General features: G+C 47.5%; 1 protein-coding gene across 2 annotated transcripts in view; it reads right to left on the bottom strand.

The window, feature by feature from the left end:
- Positions 1–9,305: 9,305 nt before the first annotated feature.
- The window catches only part of LOC142290540 (thiol S-methyltransferase TMT1A-like), a 143,884-nt gene continuing 132,499 nt past the window's right edge, over positions 9,306–20,690 (bottom strand). Inside the window, exon 2 of one of the 2 annotated variants that reach the window (XM_075334501.1) lies at positions 9,306–9,559. In XM_075334501.1, coding sequence (XP_075190616.1) covers positions 9,320–9,559 — 240 coding nt within the window. In that variant the 3' untranslated portion in view covers positions 9,306–9,319. The remainder of the gene's footprint in view (positions 9,560–20,690) is intronic. The other variant, XM_075334503.1, reaches the window with a different exon arrangement.

Below are 20,690 nucleotides of genomic sequence, written 5' to 3'. Positions count from 1 at the left end.
TCAGTGAGTCAAAAAGGAGTGATTTAAACTTTTGGTGTTTATTTGTTTTTTTTCCTTTTTTTTATACTTTTTACTGTTTTTACTAGTTCCAGCACCGCTTGGTACAACAGAAATCATGATCTCCTACGAACGCCTGCTCCCAAAGATTGACAGTGGGATTTAACTGGTTAACAGCTGTGGGTGGATCGGCAATCAGCCCATGGCTGTAAGGGTAAGAACGCACTTTGCGTTTTTACCTGCATTTCTGCAGCGTTTTGAGCTGCAGCGTTTTCATGCCAAAAGGCATGCGTTTTGGTGTTCCATGATAGTCAATGAAAAATGATGATTTCCTGACCGCACTTTGCGTTTTAAAACACAGCGTTTAATTTGCATATTGTGTGGCAAAAACCATGCGTTCAAAGAAGCAGCATGTCAGTTGTTTTTGCCATTTGGGCTGCGTTTTGCTAACATTGAAGTCAATGAGAAATGGCAAAAACCAAGATTCCATCAAATTCCTGCGTTTTACCTGCTTTTTATGTGCAGAAAACATGCGTTTTGGACTACCAAAACACATGCTTTTTTGACATCAAAATAATGATTTCATATGTCCCTTTACACACACACACATAGTCCGACAATTAAATTAAAGCAAATTAATAATTTATTGCTATTTTTCAAAAAAATGGTATATTACCGCTATAATGTTATTAAATATTTCTAATTTCTTTAATTTTATAAGTTTTCTTTTTTTTTCTCTTTTTTCATTGTGTTTGACAGAATAAACTTTAATTAGCAGTGTCTTGATGTTCACAACACATCTGTCAAAACGCAGGTGGAAAAGCATGTAAAAAGCGCTGAAAACGCATCTAAAACGCGGTAAATACGCATGCATTTTTAGCGATAAATTTCTGGAAAAGGCAACTTTGGTCAAACCAATTAAGTCCAAAACGTGCGTTTAGAACTGCAAGTAGGTGAATGCAAAGTGGGTTCTTACCCTTAAAGGGACAAGTGGGTTGAGCAGATCAGCCGACGATAAGGGATTAAACAACGTACATACACTGCTTGTTTTACTTTTTTTATTCACTTATTTTTTGTGATTTTGTTTTTTTTTCCTCTAATGCCATATGCACCCGTTCAGTATTTGGTGATACCAAATACTAAATGTATGCACGTGGCCCAAATCCTCTGATCTCCTGCACATAATAAGCCACCATTCAAATCTACAGCTTTTCTGTCCAAAAGCTGTGTTAGGCCCATTTCACACGTCAGTGAAAAACACTGACGTTTTTCACTGGCGTGTAAAACACGCACATGTCCCTGCGTGTGCCGAAAATCACGGCACACGTGGGTTGTCTAAGTGCAATCCGGGCTCCGTTCTCCGTGGCCCGTGATTGCACTTAGAGATTCACTCACCTGCGCCCGCTCCCGCTGTCCATGGTGCTGATCGCTCCCGCGATGCAGCATCCGGCCGGCGGTGACCCCCGCAGCAGCTGCTTCCGGGTCGGCTGTGTCGCGCATAATGAATATGCGCGACAGTAATCAGCCGGCACAGAAGGAGCAGGGAGGACGGGCTGCAGAGGACATCGCTGGACGCCGGGTGAGTTAAAATGTTTTTTATTTTAAAAGCACGTTTTTTTCTGGCACGTGTTTCACGGACCACACCACTGCGTGGTCCGTGGAACATCAGCGATGCCAGAAAAAAATGGACATGTCTCCGTGCAGCAAACACGCACACGCGGGTACGCCGCACGGAGACACGTGCAGTGACAAATCACTGACGTGTGAGCAGACCCATTCATTATAATGGGTCTGCGTATGTCAGTGATTCTGGTACGTTTAAAAAAAAGCACAAACATACCAGAATCACTGACGTGTGAAAGGGGCCTTAGGAAGATATAATAACTGTTAATTTGTGTGTATATATATATATATATATATATATATATATATATATATATATATATATATATATATATATATATATATATATATATATATATCTCATCTACAAATATGAAAGGGATTCTGATAATTTGTGATGAATTAGAAACAAGCAGACATAATGTTTACTACATCACTATCCAAAATTTTATTAAACCTCCCTGGGGACCAAAAATTACAATAGTAGTAGGAAATAAAACGGACAAACAAACAAATAAATAAATAAACATTACTAATCAATATAGCAAAGGTATGAGTTACAATAATCAGTAGAAATTTAATTGTGATGCCAGTTTTATGTTTAGAGGTTTACAAACAGGATATAATAAAATTTGCCAATTACTATATTTAAAGAAACACAAGACATATACAACTCACAAACAGCTAAATTAACAATATTTGGATTTCAGGTGAAATTGATATGAAATGTAAAAAATCCAATCTACAGTGATATTTTATCATGAAAGTAGGGCAGTTAAGTATTATTATTTATTATTATTTATTTATAGAGCACCATTAATTCCATGGTGCTGTACATGAGAAGGGGGTTACATACAAAATACATATACAAGTTAAGTAGACAGACTAGTACAGAGGGAAGAGGACCCTACCCTTGTGAGCTTACATTCTATAGGGTTATGGGGAGGAGACAATAGGTGGGGTGTAGGTCGGGCGGCAGCTCCGCACGGTGGTCGGGCGGCAGCTCCGCACAGTGGTCAGGCGGCAGTGAGTTAATTGTAGATTGTAGGCATTTCTGAACAGGTGGGTTTTCAGGTTCTGTTTGAAGTTTGCAAGGGTAGGGGATAGTCTGACGTGTTGAGGCAGTGAGTTCCAAGAGACTGGGGATGCTCGGGAGAAGTCTTGGAGTCGGTTGCCTGAGGAGCGAATGAGAGAGTAGGAGAGAAGGAGATCTTGGGAGGACCGGAGGTGACGTGTTGGAGTGTAGTGGAAGATTAGTTCGGAGATATACGGAGGATAAAGATTATGCACAGCTTTGTAGGTCAGTATTAGTAGTTTGAATTGGATACGGTGGAAGATTGGGAGCCAGTGGAGAGACATGCAGAGGGGAGAAGCGGGGTGGTATTGAGGAGAGAGGTGGATCAGTCTGGTAGCAGAGTTAAGGATGGACTGGAGAGGGGCGAGCGTGTTGGCAGGGAGGCCACAGAGGAGGATGTTACAGTAGTCGAGGCGGGAGATTATGAGGGCATGCACTAGCATTTTAGTAGATTGCGAATTGAGGAAGGGGCGGATTCTGGAAATATTTTTGAGTTGAAGACGGCAGGAGGTGGTGAGGGATTGGATGTGTGGTATGAAGGATAAGGCAGAGTCAAAGGTCACTCCGAGGCAGCGAACTTTGGGTACTGGCGAGAGCATGGTGTTATTTATTGTAATAGGTAGATCAGGTGGAGAGTGTAGGTGAGATGGAGGAAAGATGATTAGTTCAGTTTTGGCCACATTGAGCTTTAGGAAGCGAGAGGAGAAGAAGGAGGATATAGCAGATAGACATTTCGGGATTTTGGACAGCAGAGATGTGGCATCTGGGCCAGAGAGGTAGATCTGGGTGTCGTCGGCATATAGGTGGTATTGGAAGCCATGGAAGTTTATGAGTTGTCCCAGGCCAAATTTGTAGATAGAAAAAAGTAAGGGTCCTAGGACAGAGCCTTGAGGGACTCCAAACAGAGAGATGGCGGGAAGAAGAGGTTGTGTAAGAGTGGGAGACACTGAAAGTGCGATTTTGAGAGGTATGAAGAGATCCAAGAGAGGGCAAGGTCTCTGACACCAAGGGAAGAGAGGGTCTGTAATAGGAGGGAGTGGTCAACGGTATCGAAGGCTGAGGAGAGGTCTAGAAGTAGGAATATAGAGAAGTGCTTGTTAGCTTTGGCAGTAAGCAAGTCATTCGTAATTTTAGTCAGGGCAGTTTCGCTAGAATGATAGAATGATGTGGACGGAAGCCGGACTGTAGGTTGTCAAAGAGAGAGTTAGAGGAGAGGTGGGAGGAAAGTTCAGCATATACATGCTGTTCCAGGAGTTTTGAGGCAAGTGGGAGTAGTGATATGGGGCGATAGCTGGTAGTAGAGGTTGGATCGAGGGAAGGTTTCTTTAGAATAGGTGTGACTGTTGCATGTTTAAAGGCAGAGGGGAAGGTTCCAGTCGTTAAAGATAGGTTGAAGAGATGGGTTAAGGGTGGAATAAGGATGGTGGTGAGGTTGGGGAGGAGGTGGGATGGCATGGGGTCAAGTGCGCAGGTGGTGAGGTGCGCTTTTGAGAGAAGACGTGCAAGCTCTCCTTCGGTGATGGTGGGGAGGAAGTTTATGGGAGAGGGGCAGTGGTCAGTTATATGAAGGGGTTGTGGTGGCTGAGCAGAGAAGACTTGCCTTATTAGGTCGATTTTTTCTTGGAAATAAGTGGCAAAGTCTTCTGCAGAAATGAGGGAGATTGGAGGGGGCAGTGGTGGGCGAAGGAGGGAGTTGAAAGTGTTGAATAACTGTTTGGGGTTGTGTGTTAGAGAGGATATGAGGTTTCTGAAGTAATCGTGTTTAGTGGAGGTGAGGACTGAACAAAATGTGTGAATTGCATTTTTGAATGTGGTGAAGTCATCCTGGGATTGCGTTTTCTTCCACCGCCGCTCTGCAGCCCTAGACCTTTGCCGAAGTTTTTAGTGAGGTTGTTGTGCCAGGACTGTCTATTGATTAGTCTCACTCTGCCATGCACAAGGGGAGTGACTGAATCAATAGCTGATGTGAGAGTGGTGTTGTAGAAAGTGGTGGCCCTGTCTATGTCGTGGAGGGACGGTATGGAGGACAGTGGAAGGATCGAGTCGGCGAGGGTGTGCATATTGAGGTGTGCAAGGTTTCTGCAGGGATGTGCTAGGTGCTGGACAGGGGGGGTAGGTGAGGAGGACAGGGCTGAAAAGGTCAGAAGATGGTGGTCAGATAGGGGGAGGGGTGAAGTTGTGAGGTCAGAAAGGGGACAGAGGCGGGTGAAGATAAGGTCTAGTGTGTGTCCATCTTTGTGGGTGGCAGAGGTGGACCACTGAGTTAAGCCAAAAGACGAAGCAAGGGAGAGGAGTTTGGAAGCAGCTGATTGGCGGGGGTCAGTGGGGATGTTGAAGTCACCCATGATGATGGTGGGAATGTCAGCAGAGAGAAAGTGTAGAAGCCAGGCAGAGAAGTGGTCGAGGAAGGCAGTGGTAGCGCCTGGGGGTCTGTATATGACAGCCACTTGGAGGTTGGAGGGCGAATAGATTCGGACAGAGTGCACTTCAAAGGAAGGCAGGACAAGGGAGGGTAGAGGTGGGATTGTGGTGAAGCTGCAGTTGTTAGAAAGAAGGAGGCCCACTCCTCCACCTTGTCTATTCCCAGGGCGAGGAGTGTGGGAGAAGTGCAGGCCACCGTAGCATAGTGCAGCTGGGGAGGCAGAGTTGGATGGTGTCAGCCATGTTTCGGTGATGCCCAGAAAGGATAGATTGCTGGAACATGCAATAGTGATTTCCTCATCTGTAACAATTTAAACAAAAAACAACAACAGTGGTGAGTATGCCCCCAAAAATGTCAATGTCTCAATTAATTGTGTAGCCTTGAACATCAATTACAGCTTGAGAACAATATCTCATGCTATTCACAAGTGGAGTTATTGTCTTCTGAGGCTTGGTATCCCACTATTCTTGATGTGTGGGGCCCTCATGTCCTTGAGGTTTTGAGGCACAGAGTTTTTCTATGGGATTGAGGTCTGGAGACAGTTCAGGCCACTCTATTTGAGGTACCCCATTCTCCAGTAGCCATTCTCTAATGATGCAACCTCGATCAGTTGGTGCATTGTCATCCATGAAGATGAAATTAGGCCTGTGTTATTCATGCAGAGGCCCAATGACTGGATTAATTATGTTATTGAAGTAGTAGGAACTTGTGACTGTACCATTCATAAAGTGTAGGGAAGTTCTGTATATACTAGAAACACTTGCCCACACTAACACCACCACCAAAGGCTCGTTTGGTGACGACAGTTGCTGATGTATAGTACTCTAGTTGACGTTTCCAACATTGTTGGTGGTTATAATTTCTGCTCAGCGTGAATTGGCTTTTATTGGTGAACAACACTGAGGCTCACTGGTCCCTTGTCCAGCAAGACAATGATGCCTGTGCCTGGTGTGGTCCGGTACCCTTGCAGGTCGTCTAGCACACAGACCACGCTGATGTAAATGGTCTGATGTGACAAGTGCTTCTCACCTAAGTTAAATATGCCTAGAGTTGTGAGGCATTCATCATTTGGTTTCAAAGGACATTGTTCACAGCAGTCATCACTGTGGGATGTGGCCAAAGGACGCCTAATTCTTTGCCTTTCTGTGACTCTTCCAGTCTCACTGTATCTCTGTTGCAAGCTATTGATGGCAGTCCGAAACTACTGAAACAGTAAACATGTGCATTCAAGAGTTTAGAGAAAGTCACATTAAGTTCATCTGAAAAGAACTCAAAAACTCAAATATCCCTAACTTTTTGTCAGTACTGTAAATTGAATAACACAAATTTATTTGTAATGCCTCATTCACATCACCACATTCCATGGTATTCAAAGATAGTACGCATATATGTAATAGTCTATTGGGCCAGTCACATGTCCATAATTTTTCGCAGACAATTGGGTCTATGGAATACCTCAGAGACCTGTCCAGTTTTGATACAAAGTTCAGATCAGACTCAGAAATGCAATTCAAAGGTCCGTATAAAAATTGAACCGCACTTGGATGACATCTGTCAAAAAGGAGAAGTTGGAGAATTTTTTATTTATAATCTCTATTTTGAATGTTTAAAAAGACAATAAGTATGTAAATTAACTATGGTGTAATGTCAACATTCATTTTGTGAAAGAGAAACAACAGGGTTGAACCTGGGTTCAGAGAGGAATGAGAGAGGAGAGGAAAGGAATGGGGCAGGAAGGAAAGGAGGGGATAGGAAGTCCTGTTCAGACCTTGGATATACAGTGATGAACAAAAGGGTAACAATGTCTTGAACATTTTACTTTCAGGCTCTATATCTTACCATCCACTACATACAGTTAGGTCCAGAAATATTTGGACAGTGACACAAGTTTTGTTATTTTAGCTGTTTACAAAAACATGTTCAGAAATACAATTATATATATAATATGGGCTGAAAGTGTACACTCCCAGCTGCAATATGAGAGTTTTCACATCCAAATCGGAGAAAGGGTTTAGGAATCATAGCTCTGTAATGCATAGCCTCCTCTTTTTCAAGGGACCAAAAGTAATTGGACAAGGGACTCTAAGGGCTGCAATTAACTCTGAAGGCGTCTCCATCGTTAACCTGTAATCAATGAAGTAGTTAAAAGGTCTGGGGTTGATTACAGGTGTGTGGTTTTGCATTTGGAAGCTGTTGCTGTGACCAGACAACATGCGGTCTAAGGAACTCTCAATTGAGGTGAAGCAGAACATCCTGAGGCTGAAAAAAAAGAAAAAATCCATCAGAGAGATAGCAGACATGCTTGGAGTAGCAAAATCAACAGTCGGGTACATTCTGAGAAAAAAGGAATTGACTGGTGAGCTTGGGAACTCAAAAAGGCCTGGGCGTCCATGGATGACAACAGTGGTGGATGATCTCCGCATACTTTCTTTGGTGAAGAAGAACCCGTTCACAACATCAACTGAAGTCCAGAACACTCTCAGTGAAGTAGGTGTATCTGTCTCTAAGTCAACAGTAAAGAGAAGACTCCATGAAAGTAAATACAAAGGGTTCACATATAGATGCAAACCATTCATCAATTCCAAAAATAGACAGGCCAGAGTTAAATTTGCTGAAAAACACCTCATGAAGCCAGCTCAGTTCTGGAAAAGTATTCTATGGACAGATGAGACAAAGATCAACCTGTACCAGAATGATGGGAAGAAAAAAGTTTGGCGAAGAAAGGGAACGGCACATGATCCAAGGCACACCACATCCTCTGTAAAACATGGTGGAGGCAACGTGATGGCATGGGCATGCATGGCTTTCAATGGCACTGGGTCACTTGTGTTTATTGATGACAGCAGACAAGAGTAGCCGGATGAATTCTGAAGTGTACAGGGATATAATTTCAGCCCAGAATCAGCCAAATGCCGCAAAGTTGATCGGACGGCGCTTCATAGTACAGATGGACAATGACCCCAAGCATACAGCCAAAGCTACCCAGGAGTTCATGAGTGCAAAAAAGTGGAACATTCTGCAATGGCCAAGTCAATCACCAGATTTTAACCCAATTGAGCATGCATTTCACTTGCTCAAATCCAGACTTAAGACGGAAAGACCCACAAACAAGCAAGACCTGAAGGCTGCGGCTGTAAAGGCCTGGCACAGCATTAAGAAGGAGGAAACCCAGCGTTTGGTGATGTCCATGGGTTCCAGACTTAAGGCAGTGATTGCCTCCAAAGGATTTGCAACAAAATATTGAAAATAAAATGATTTTGTTTGGGTTTAGTTTATTTGTCCAATTACTTTTGACCTCCTAAAATGTGGAGTGTTTGTAAAGAAATGTGTACAATTCCTACAAGTTCTATCATATATTTTTGTTCAAACCTTCAAATTAAACGTTACAATCTGCACTTGAATTCTGTTGTAGAGGTTTCATTTCAAATCCAATGTGGTGGCATGCAGAGCCCAACTCGCGAAAATTGTGTCACTGTCCAAATATTTCTGGACCTAACTGTATTTGAGCATCAGACTACCTTCATTTTATAGACAATCATCTTGGCTATCTCACAAATAAATTTGACTTGTAACTATTTAGCATATGATTAGTTATGCAGATTATTGTCATGTTACTGAATTGTAGATGTTTGAAATTTTTTTTCTTCATGAATGCTACAAATTTCAATCTGTTCTGACATTCCCTAATAGCTCAGTGTTTTATTAGGTTGATTCCCAAGCGAAAGGTCACTGGTTCTAATTGAGGAGCAGCCATAAAGAAGATTTCCCAAGAAAAACCAAACATTATCCAGCTCATCGATACCAGTCTCTCGGCCGAGAAAATTGTATCATGCGAGTGCATGAGGAGAGGTCAAATTAATTGAAAATTATTGAGTTTTGATATGCATGCCGATAACTCGAGAGTTCGCGAGGATTTTTGATCTTAGAGTGAAACAGTTGGGTTTTCTCAAAAGGAACATATTAAATTTGACTTATTAATACAATCTAGTAAGGTACGGGGAAACGTATTTCATTATTCCTCCACGGTACAAGAAAATTGGATGATACTTGTACCACATTTTGGTCAAACTCTAATCACAATAATAGATCGACTATTTTTGTACGTGGAAAAATCGGACTTGTGAATGAAGCCTAACAACGATGTCAAAGCGTAATTTGCTCAAATGAATAAAAACTTAACCAGAGTGATCTCATATATGTATTTATTTCACAGCATATCCAATAATATGAGGCTTAGCAAGAGTCATAGATATCGGAGCAGTTATGTGACGCAGATTCAGCTCTGAGAATTTAGCATTCTCCAGGTCTTTCCAGGTAGTATTTCTTATGCTACATCCATCAAAAATCAACTTCCAAGATGGATTCAACACTTTCTGAAAAAAACTAATCCAGCTGGATTCATTTACATCGGCCACGTGTTCTATGAAGTAGAAAGCTCCACCCTACAACAAAAGAAAAACATGAAATAATTTTATATAGACATTTTTAAGGCATTAAATCCAAAATCTAATATAGTTGTATGTACTGTAAGGAATTTGGCATATCAATACATGCCAGACAACTGCCAATTATACATATTTCCATACACCCTGACCTGCAGCAATAGGTCACCATATCCAGGATAGAAATCCAATACCAAGATTCTGGAACAAATGGTAGGTAACAAAGTTAATTATAGGGAGGAAAAAGCCTCTGAGCAGAACAGACCCCCTGGTGCTAAAAGTAATTCAGTTAGGGAAGTGGGCGGGCAATTGCTAGTTTCAGAGAGGCTTCATAGGGATCTAGCAGTCTGGCTCCGAGGTAAAAAGTATAAAATTAAAGTGTGTGTAGCTCCCACAAATATGGCAGGCAAATTTACGGCCCCAGGACAGTGAGATAAATGTAACCCATATTTTTCCTTAATTGTGGGACATGCGTATCAGCCCAAAATTAATAACTAGCCGAGAGAAGACAATTAGACCCATTATATTTCCTAGTTATAGGTAGATAAAATCAAAATTGGAAACATGATGGTAATTATCTTCCCAATGGGACGCTCAGAGGCGGAGATATGAGGAAAACTGCCATTCCATAATTTTCTGGAACCTGAAGGCACAGCCCATGTCCAGCACTGTCAGGTCACCAGGTGTGAGGTAATTGGGTTATTAAAAACCAAAGCAGACATTTTGTAGGTGGTTCTTCTCAGAGAGGTCACATCCAGTAAATGTGTGGAGAGAAACCAGTGACTCCACAGCGCCTCCCCTGTGCCGAGCCAGCACTAGACCTAACCACAAGGAAACCGGTAACTGATTCCTATGTACATCTGCTTGCACCTATATCTTACTTCTAACTGCATTTCTGACCATAACCTTTGTAAATTCATCTTATATATTGTTTTATCTAGTGTGCTCTTAAGGCGATTAAATATATAATTTAATTCTGGGTTGTTCTTTTATCTCAATCCACGAGTCTCATGTCTGTGCACTTGGTTTAGTATTACATGCTACCCGGGCTGGTTTCTGGCCCGATATAATCCTGCTAATGGATCAGGCTTATATCTAACAAGGAACTGGTGGCAGAATACCAGACCAGCAGAATCCTGTTTCACTGGGGCTAGTGAAAAGCGTCTGTTTGGGTTGTGAGCGAGTGGGGTATCGCGCCAGCGGTTGTGCAGCCCACTCTGTCTCCCTCCCCATGTCTCCCTGTGCCTGCAAGGACAAGGAGGTGTCAGTGTAACACTGTGTCAAGCTGACCTTATGTACCCTTTGGGGGTGCAGAATGTCACGTGTTGGCAGAAGTGACGAGGTCATATCTCGTGGCTCCGACGTATAATAGATGTAAGGGTGGGGCTGCAAGTTGCGGTTTTATCACAGATTGATGAACAGCGGTGGGACATCCGCATGACCCCCCTGGCTGTTCTTGACAGATTGTTTACAGCGGTGGGTTGTCTGCATGACATCCCCGGCTGTTCGTGACATGGAGGTGTTATGATAATGTGTGGTAATATAGTTTGTCTCTTCTTCGGACACAAATTGGTTATGATGACCAGTTGTGTTGTTTTTTCCCTGTTTCAGTCCCTCGTATAATTGGTATAATAGATGGCTTTGATAATATGGAATGTGAAAATGTTGTAAAAGCATTAAAAAAATTGGATTTTTCCTATCAGCTATGAATATAATTTTGCTCATCTTCACCCATCCTTAAGACCCATTTAGACAAGATGATAAATGAGGACATAGCATTTGTAAGATGCCCATCTAAAAAGGCCTTTAATCACCAGCTGAACAGGCAAAACACTTGTTCATCAAATGCAGTAAATTTTAGGCAGGCAACTGTGTAAACAGATGATATTATGTCACTAAGGCTATGTGCCCACAGGACTCTGTACCCGCGGATTTTGCCATGGAAAACCTGCAGATTTATCTGGATTTTCTAGATAAATCCGCAGGTTTTAGCAAGTACAGACACTCCCCATGTTATCCTATGGGACATGGGGAGTGTCCATGTGAAGCCCCACAGGTGTTGTGTCGGTGCATTACCTTCAGGGACTCCACTCAGCTGGATCTGGTCACAGGTAGGAGATCTTCTTCTTGTCGTGACGCCACTCTCAGATTTGCGGTCAGTGGGGACCGCCACTGCAGGTTAAGGGATGCCTGGGGCTGATGGTGGGTGCAGCCAGTTGTAGTAGCCTCCTGAGAGTGAGGCAAGCCCCAGGGCCCTGTGTAGGTGCGTAGTACCACAAGGCGCAGAATGACTCAACACAGGCAGGATGTCTTTCAGGGTTTTTACTCACAGTTGATGGCAGGGTGAGTGACCCGGGCGTAGCTGGGATGAACCAAGTGGGAACCAGGTGTCCTTCAGGCTGACTTGTGAGGGTGACTACTAACTCGCCTTCCTTAGCCCTTGGTGGTTTGGGGTAACCCCGACTTTGAGTCCCTATGGGGGTCACCCAGGGAAGATGCTGCAGCCTCTCTCCCCTTCGGTTGCCGTTTGCTTGTCGCCTGGACCAGGCCACTCCAGCTGCTTGCCTCCTGTGACCTATGGGCCCTAACTGTGGCTACGTGGCTGCGGCTTTTGTGGTGTTGTGGCGTGGGCTTTGAGAGCCCCACACCGGCAGGTTTAGCAAAAGAAAGCTGGATCTATCTCCGCTTCGGGATCTGCCGCCCGTTTGGGCCTGGTACTCTCTAGCAGTCTCCTTACTTCCCACTCCGTGCTCTCTCTTTAGCTGAAGATGGATTTCGGGTAGCCCTCCTAGTTGACCGTTCTCCCCCGTCAGTAGCCACTGCGCGGGCGCTGTCAGACTGCACAGCCCCAGGGATCTGCTCCTCACTCGAGCTCCCTGGACTCTACACTGCTCTGGCTCACTGCCCCTCCTCTCCTGTTCTTGCCTACGCCACCTAGCAACCCGACTCTCTTACCACACCCCTTGAGAGGAGATGGAGGCTTTTGGCCCCCTCCACTATTCCAGTGAAGGTGAAGGCTTTTCCCCCTCCTGGGATCCCCAGGGGTCCTCTCATGGGTACATGTGTGAGACCTGATCACTATGCGCCTGTGTTCCACACCCCGGTCAGCCTTCTGGATTACCTGTATTGTACTGTTCCCAGCATGGGTGCAGTACTCAGTGGTCCCTGACCAGGTCAGGGGCGCCACATCCATGCTACAGTATGTGCGGATGCAGAATATGCTGTGGATGTCTCGCAGCCGCACATAACTGCATGTCAATTATTCCTGCGGAAATCCTTGCCCTCCACTATGGAGATGGAGGTCAGGAATTCCGCAGGTAGGTCGCATGAATGTCCGCAGGTTTTCCGCAGATATTTCGCTGGAATCCCGCAGCTATGTATAGCTGTGGATTCCAGGGAGCTGCTGCGGGAAACCTGTGGACGTACCTGTTGATATATCCGCAGGTGCGAGCTCCCATGGGCACATAGCCAAACATTGCGTTTTTGTGGGCACAGAACGATCATAACACCTATCCTTCTGTCCAGATTTTTTTTTGTTTTAAACAGACCATTAAACAACTGCTGATCAGCTTGCATGTTACATCGATGGTCATTTAATGCCATGCATCGGTAAGTGTAAATGCAGCTTTAGGAGCTGCAGTTTTTAGATTTAAGCAAAAAGATTTGCAGAAACTTGGTTTAGCAGCCTTGTCAGTAGTTTGTAGTCACAGGACTAGAGCCCTGCAAACCTCCTCCCACTTGCCCATATTTCCACTGTCTCTTCTAATTTGTATGCCCAGTGTGTTGTCATACATGCATCATGCCACAACATCAACATCACAGCCATCCAATCAATAGAAGTTCCGTGAATGCGGAAAGGTTGTCACAGAGTAACAACATGGCTGCTGAATCGGGATCCTGGAAATTTTTTTGCTCAACTCTAGTATCATTGTACATAGGGTAAAACTTGGTTGATTCCACTTGGTGCTTAAATGGGTTTTCTGAGATCGGATTTTTTTGCATGAGAAATCCAGGTGAATGGCGTAATCAAAAATAGAAGAAACTGGCTCATACCTATCCTATGTTATGTTTTAGGCCACGGCAGGTTGGTTCACATACTTTGATTAAAATGTAGGTCTGCACATAAGTAATATTTTTAGTATCTTAAATTTCATTACTGCTATATTAAAGGGAGAGGGGAGCCAGCACGATCTGAAATTGGCATGCATCATATAAAAAGTGAAAATTCACAGATTTATTCCAACTGTACTACAATAAAAAAAATGAGATTTAAAGGGGTTGTCCACTACTCGGACAACTTCTCAATCAGCACTTTTGCGCTAAAAAACCCCCAGCGCATATACTTACCGTTGGTGCTGGTGACATTTCAGCGGTGTCGGCACTTGCTCATCCAGGGCTCATGTGACATTATTACACCCAATCAGCGCTGCTTTCACTGTTCCTGCCTTCGGACTTGTTAATCATCAAAAGGATGTAAGCGGCCAGCCGTAGCTCTGACTTCCTCTTGATGTTTGATTCACCCAAAGGCAGGATCAGTTAAATCAGTGCTGATTTGCCATAGGGCCTGCATGATGTAACAAAGTCATGTGCGCCTCAGTGTCTTTTCTCTGTTGCAGAGTGTAGTTACAGGTTCTGGGTCAGACTCTCACTTTACCTTGTGAGACTCTGCTGATTAAATAGATTCCCTTTCTTTTGGGGAGGAAAGGGTTAATGTCAGTTTACCTTCCAACAACTCCTGACTCCTGGTCAGGTGTTTCTGGTTGGGACCATGTCCAGGTCCTATATATACCCTCTACCTTCAGCAGAGAGTGCTGGTTATTTTCATTCATTGGGAAGCTTGGCCAGCAGGAGAAAGGAGCTGGAGAAACCCTCTCTCTGAGACTTTTGTTGTGGGCTGCAGCATTGGTGCTTGCTGCAGCAGTTCGTGATGTGCTGGTTGAACAGTATGGAAGTTTCCCAGTAGTCTGTTGTCTCCCCCCCCCTTTTATGTTGTTTCCCTTTGTACACTTTTGGTGTCACCTTTGTGTGTGGTTGCCGTGTGTACTAGTTGTTCTCTTTACTCCTGTTCGTCCTTATTTATTGGTTGGGTTGTTGACTTTTACTCTTGTCCCTTCCCCCGGGTGGTGGGTTGTGGAGGGGGATCTTACCATCAGAGATAAGGACAGGAGATATAGCCAAATTGGGGGCCCAGACCTCTCTACCTTCATGGGTACCTCCGGGTGTGAGGGTGAGCGCAGGGGCCCCAGCTTTAGGGCCAGTATAGGTTTCACTGTGTTCTCTAGTCACCCATGACACTCAGGAGAGCGAGTGCCAATGCCTCTAGAACAGCGCCGCCACAGGAGGTGAATATAAGCATTGCTATTTTAATGGGGGCAAACATGCTGATTGACTGAGTAGTGGAAAACCCATTTAATAAAGCAGTAACGCAATTTAAAATAATAAAAATATTACATATGCGCAGACCCACATCCATTTAACTATCTCCCATATAAATCCTTCCCAACCAATCCATATCGTTCTTAACATAGTCACGCTTTCCTCTTCCCCCATACTTTTCACCTGTCAATGGCCCCTGCTCCGCTGCTGTTTCCATCACTCACCTACTGTACATTAAGATATATTTTATTAGATAATGTAATCTTAAAGAAAAAAACTTTTGCTAGAAACCCAATATTCTTCACTGGCAGAGCATACCAAGCCATGCATTTAATAATCTGCATAAACAATACAACAAATACTTGAACAGTCAACAAAATTCCCACACAATAAGTTGTCCCATCTGCAACATTTATGACATTGATATGCACCATTCTCAATAGGACTCACTATTATAGAAAACTTACAGTATGCCCAAATGAAACAAAATATTTATAGAAAAAAAGAAACATTGACACCATAAACCAAAAATTGTATACAGTGTTGGCTAAAAGTGTTGGTACCCTTAAAATTAATCCAGAAAACTAAGGCTGCTTTCACACATATGGTTTTTGCAGTCAGGCACAATCTGACGAAATGCGGATAAAACGGATCCGGCGCCGGGTCCGTTTTATTCCCCATTGACTTGTATTATCACCGGATTGTGCCGGATGGCCTTGCGTTGCATGCGGCGTCCGGCGAAATTTCTTCGTCCGGCTGCCGGAAAGGAAGCAGCATGCAACGTTTTTTTGTCTCCGGCAAAAAAACAGACCACGCCGGTTTCGGCGCCGTCTGGCATGTTGCATAATGGACGCCTATGGCCGCCGGATCCGTCGTCATCTGGCATATGACGGAATCCAACGGCGGATCCGTTTTTTGTTTCTGGGCATGCCCAGAGTCTTTCTCTCTCTGTCGGTTTCTCTCTCTCTGTTGGTCTGTCTCTTTTTCTGTCGGTCAGTCTTTCTCTGTCGATGTCGGTCGGTCTTTCTCTCGCTCTGTATGTCGGTCGGTCGGTCTCTCTCCTTCATACTCACTGATCACCGGTGCAGCGCTGCACAGCTGTCACACTGCTCTGGCGGCTTTTCCAGCTTTTGAAAATGCCAGCCGCTCATTATTCCATCTCGTATTCCCTGCTTCCCCCATCCACCAGCGCCTATGATTGGTTGCAGTCAGGCACGCCCCCACGCTGAGTGACAGCTGTCTTACTGCAACCAATCACAGTCGCCGGTGGGCGAGTCTATATCTTCCAGTAAAATAAATAAATAATAAAAAAAACCGGCGTGCGGTCCCCCTCAATTTTGATACCAATCAAGGTAAAGCCACACAGCTGATGGCTGGTACTCTCAGGATGGGGAGCCCCACGTCATGGGGAGCCCCCAGCCTAAAAATATCAGCCAGCAGCCGCCCGGAATTGCCGCATCCATTATATGCGACAGTCCCGGGACTCTACCCGGCTCATCCCGAATTGCCCTGGTGCGGTGGCAATTGGGGTAATAAGGAGTTAATGGCAGCCCATAGCTCCTACTAAGTCCTAGGTTAATCATGGCAGGCGTCTATGGGTATGTGTGGTGATGATGGGGGTGGTAGTGCCGGTGTGCGCGGTGATGATGGGGGCGGTAGTGCTTGCGTGTGTGCGCGGTGATGATGGGGGCGGTAGTGCCTGCGTGTGTGCGATGATGATGGGTTCTCTCTCACTCTCTCATGAAAAAGAAAAACAAAAACCGGATCCGTTTTTTTGCTGGATCCGTCGCATTAGTTTTTACACAATCTGTGATGGATCCGTTGCATCAGGCACAAACCGGATTGTGCCTGACTGCAAAAACCGGATGTGTGAAAGTAGCCTAAGTATTTCTTTTGACTTTGCAGAAAATAATAAAAATGCCTTAAAACATTCTCTCTCATGCATATGTTGCGGGCGGGGAGGATGCCGCCGCTGCGCTCGCTCGCTAATGCTCGGGTCCGGCGCTGCTGCTGCTGCTCGGTGGCTCGAGCGGTGGGCCGGATCCGGGGACTCGAGCGGCGCTCCTCGCCCGTGAGTGAAAGGGGGTGGTTGGTTTGGAGGATTTAGTCCGTGACGCCACCCACGGGTTGTGGTGAAGATGGGCACCACCGCTGCTGGTGACGGGGATCCCGGGAGCGATGGTGGGGAGCAGCTGGGATGTTGTTTTCCCCCTCCGTGGGTAGGGGTCGGTGGTCCCGGGGCCCGGTGGTGTGACGGGGAGGCAGGGTTGGTGAGGTGCAGGGTTGCAGGGACAGCGCGGCGCGGTGCCAGATGGCACGGGTGTACTCACTCAGTAAGAGATGCACAAAGTCCTCGGTAAACCAAACGGCTGGATGGACAGGTCCCGCAGCTGGCTGCAGTGTCTCTCCCCGGACAGGTGATGGCGGCTGTCTTTCCCTGCACCTTTGTGTACTTGTTTGACTACGATGAATCCCCAACGGTAGTCCGCTCCCCGGTGTATGGATGCCGGAGGAGCCCGTTTGCCCGCAGGCGCTGGCTCTTGGGTCTCTAGCCTTAGGCGGTAGCTGTATACCCTCACGGTGTGGGCGGTCCCTTCTATCGGGTCTTTGGCTGATAGGAAACCCCTGGGGTTCTGGTCACACTCGGATTTGACTATTGTCGGCGGCTCCAAGCCTGGTCGGGGTCCGATGGCCCTGCCTGTGTGTGCTGGCTTCACTTCGCTCCCCGGTTGGTACCGGCGGGCCAACGCCCGACCCCGGTCCTACGGTTCTGTGTTGCTTCACCACTCTTGCAGACGGCCACCACCGTCTGCCAACCTTGTTGTCAGCGCCTGGGCCACAAACCCAGACACCCAAGTGTTTACTCCTCACACTTCAAACTCCAAACTCGTTCTGTCACTTTTCCCGCCTCCAGGCCTGTGAACTCCTCGGTGGGTGGGGCCAACCGCTTGGCTCCGCCCCACCTGGTGTGGACATCAGACCCTGGAGGGAGGCAACAAGGATTTTGTGTTTGGTAATGTTACTGTCTGGTGGGGGTGGGGGTGTTTGTGTGTTACCTGTGATGACCTGGCTAGTCCAGGGCGCCACATTCCCCCTTGGTGAAATGCAGACTGTCCGCGGGCTGCCCGTCCATCACCGGTTTTATTTTTTTTTCAAAAACTGTAAAAACTTAAATAACATGTAAACATTTCAAACATAAGCATTTTTGTTAGGTCACTTGAACGTTGCACATATAAAAACACTTTTAATAATAACGGACGGACGGATGTCTTTCGCTCTCCCACCCAAGCAACCTAGCCCTGATGCTGCCCCTAAGAAGTGGGCAGCACCCCTTGACCCCAGTCCAGGTTCAGGCTGCCCGAGTGGGAACGGGTACGGTTACTCGCACCCGGCTGTCACTTCAGGGGACCCCACGTCCAGGGGGACCCCTGACCCCTGGAGGATGGCCACCGGTCCTGGTGGTGGCCGGGCCCCAGCCAGCTCTGCTGCGGGCCCTTCCTCCAATCTGACTCTCCGGAGGTGGCAACGGTTTCCATCCCACAAAACTATTTACAAGCCCACCAGTTCGTGGGTGGCCTGCCAGTTCTCGGCCATGTTCATGAGTAGTTCCTCATGTGGGTGGTGAAAACACACAGAGTCCCTCCGGGGACAACTTGCCGGTAACGGCCGGAATAATCACAGTAGCTAATCAGATGATCTTTTCGGTTGATTTTTGTCATTCAATTAAACTGCTGAGGGTCCCAACGGGGGACAACTTTATGCAACGGCGGACCGCTGCCACTACTTGAGGTCGTACTCATCTAGGACCTCTTCCAGCTCAACATCCGGACGGCTTGGTGGAGGAGGAGTGGGCTGGGGCCGCATCTGCTCACCGCGGCTCTTCCTTTGCTTAACGTCCAGGGCAAACCAGCCCCTCTCCCCGCAGTGGCGGGTGTAAGTTACCAGGTCGCCCGGCAATAGATCGCGACCTGGGTGGCCCGTGGGAAGATGTGAGTTGACATCGCGGCGGACCACAAACACTTTGGCCTCCAGGCCCGGCTCGTATATGAAACCGAACCCCCTCCGCGTGTCAAACTGCCGGACTTGGCCTTCATACACCGGGCCCCGCACCCGAAAGGTGGCATGACGGAGTGCATCTTTTTCTTTAATCACTCGCGCCATTACTTCGGCCCTCTGCTGCTCTCTGGCGGCAATCTCCCGGCCCAACTGGCTTGGTTCCCTGTCCCAATAAGGGGCGTTGGCAGACCCCTGCGCCCGGACCGGGCCCCGCTGGACCGCGGCCACTACCGGTACTCTCTCGTGGGGGTCCTGCGGTGACGTGGCCTGGACTGCTGCTTTGCAGTGGCGGCCCGGCGCTGCCTCAGCCGAGGCGGAGGATTCAGGGACAGTTGGCCTCACCAGTTGGGCCTTCAGGCCCGCAGCGGCCGGTTCTTCCACGGCTGAGCGGACTGCCGGAGCCGGGACGGTCTCGGGTGCGGCCACATCCGGGGCCGACTGCTTCTCGTCGCGGACGGCTACTTCCTGCGGGGCCTTCCATGGCAGCAGGAGGGACACAGGCCGTTCCCGAACAACGCCCCCAGGCCGGTCCTCTAGGGCGGACGGGTTGGATTCCGCTACCGGTGTTGGGGGTAGCGGACAGGGTGGAGGGGCAACAGCAACCGGTACGGATGGCGGGGGATGCAGGAGGGTGAGCAGGTGCAGGCTGGGCCCCTCAGCCGCAGCGGCCGGTTCTTCTCGGACACAGGGGCGTGGGTCATGTACCTGCTCCTCCAACACTGCCTCCACCTCGCGTCTCCGCACGGCCGCCGCCACTTCCTCCATCTCGGCCACCCAGCGCTCCATCAAGAACTGGACCTGGGCTTGAAGGCGGCAGCACATTTGTGCGGTCCGGGCTTCCACCCACGCCGCTGTTCCTGGCGTGGGCTCCGGGATTTCCGCGGTGCCGGAAGGACGGGACATCGTGCGCAGCAGTGTTCCAGGAACCAAATGTTTGCAGAGTCCTGGCGTCCCCGCTTTCATAGCCTCGGCTACATTAGGCAGACACACAACCGCCCCCCCTTGGTTCTCTTCAGCACTTCCGTTTTTTGGGGGCGGGGCTTCGCTTTCGCGCCTTCCCTGCTCGGAGAAGACGCTTGAGCGGGAGATTTTCGCTCCAAAGATGGTGGCGCTTCAAATTTTCGGCCGGACACCGCTGGCGGAGATCACAAGGTGCACTTCTACTGGTAAGTAGATGGGTTCAATCCTGTTCGTGACGCCAAGTTGTCGCGGGCGGGGAGGACGCCGCCACTGCGCTCGCTCGCTAACGCTCGGGTCCGGCGCTGCTGCGGCTGCTGCTGCTTGGTGGCTCGAGCGGTGGGCCGGATCTGGGGACTCGAGCGACGCTCCTCTCCCGTGAGTGAAAGGGGGTGGTTGGTTTGGGGGATTTAGTCCGTGACACCACCCATGGGTTGTGGTGAAGATGGGCACCACCGCTGCTGGTGACAGGGATCCCGGGAGCGATGGTGGGGAGCAGCTGGGATGTTGTTTTCCCCCTCCGTGGGTAGGGGTCGGTGGTCCTGGGGCCCGGTGGTGTGACGGGGAGGCAGGGTTGGTGAGGTGCAGGGTTGCAGGGACAGCGCGGCGCGGTGCCGGATGGCACGGGTTTACTCACTCAGTAAGAGATGCACAAAGTCCTCGGTAAACCAAACGGCTGGATGGACGGGTCCCGCAGCTGGCTGCAGTGTCTCTCCCCGGACAGGTGACGGCGGCTGTCTTT

The sequence above is a fragment of the Anomaloglossus baeobatrachus genome, chromosome 2 (assembly GCF_048569485.1).
Source record: "Anomaloglossus baeobatrachus isolate aAnoBae1 chromosome 2, aAnoBae1.hap1, whole genome shotgun sequence".
Lineage (NCBI taxonomy): Eukaryota > Metazoa > Chordata > Amphibia > Anura > Aromobatidae > Anomaloglossus > Anomaloglossus baeobatrachus.
The sequence above is the reverse complement of the archived record's forward strand: the minus strand, read 5'-3'. Positions and strand labels throughout refer to the sequence as shown.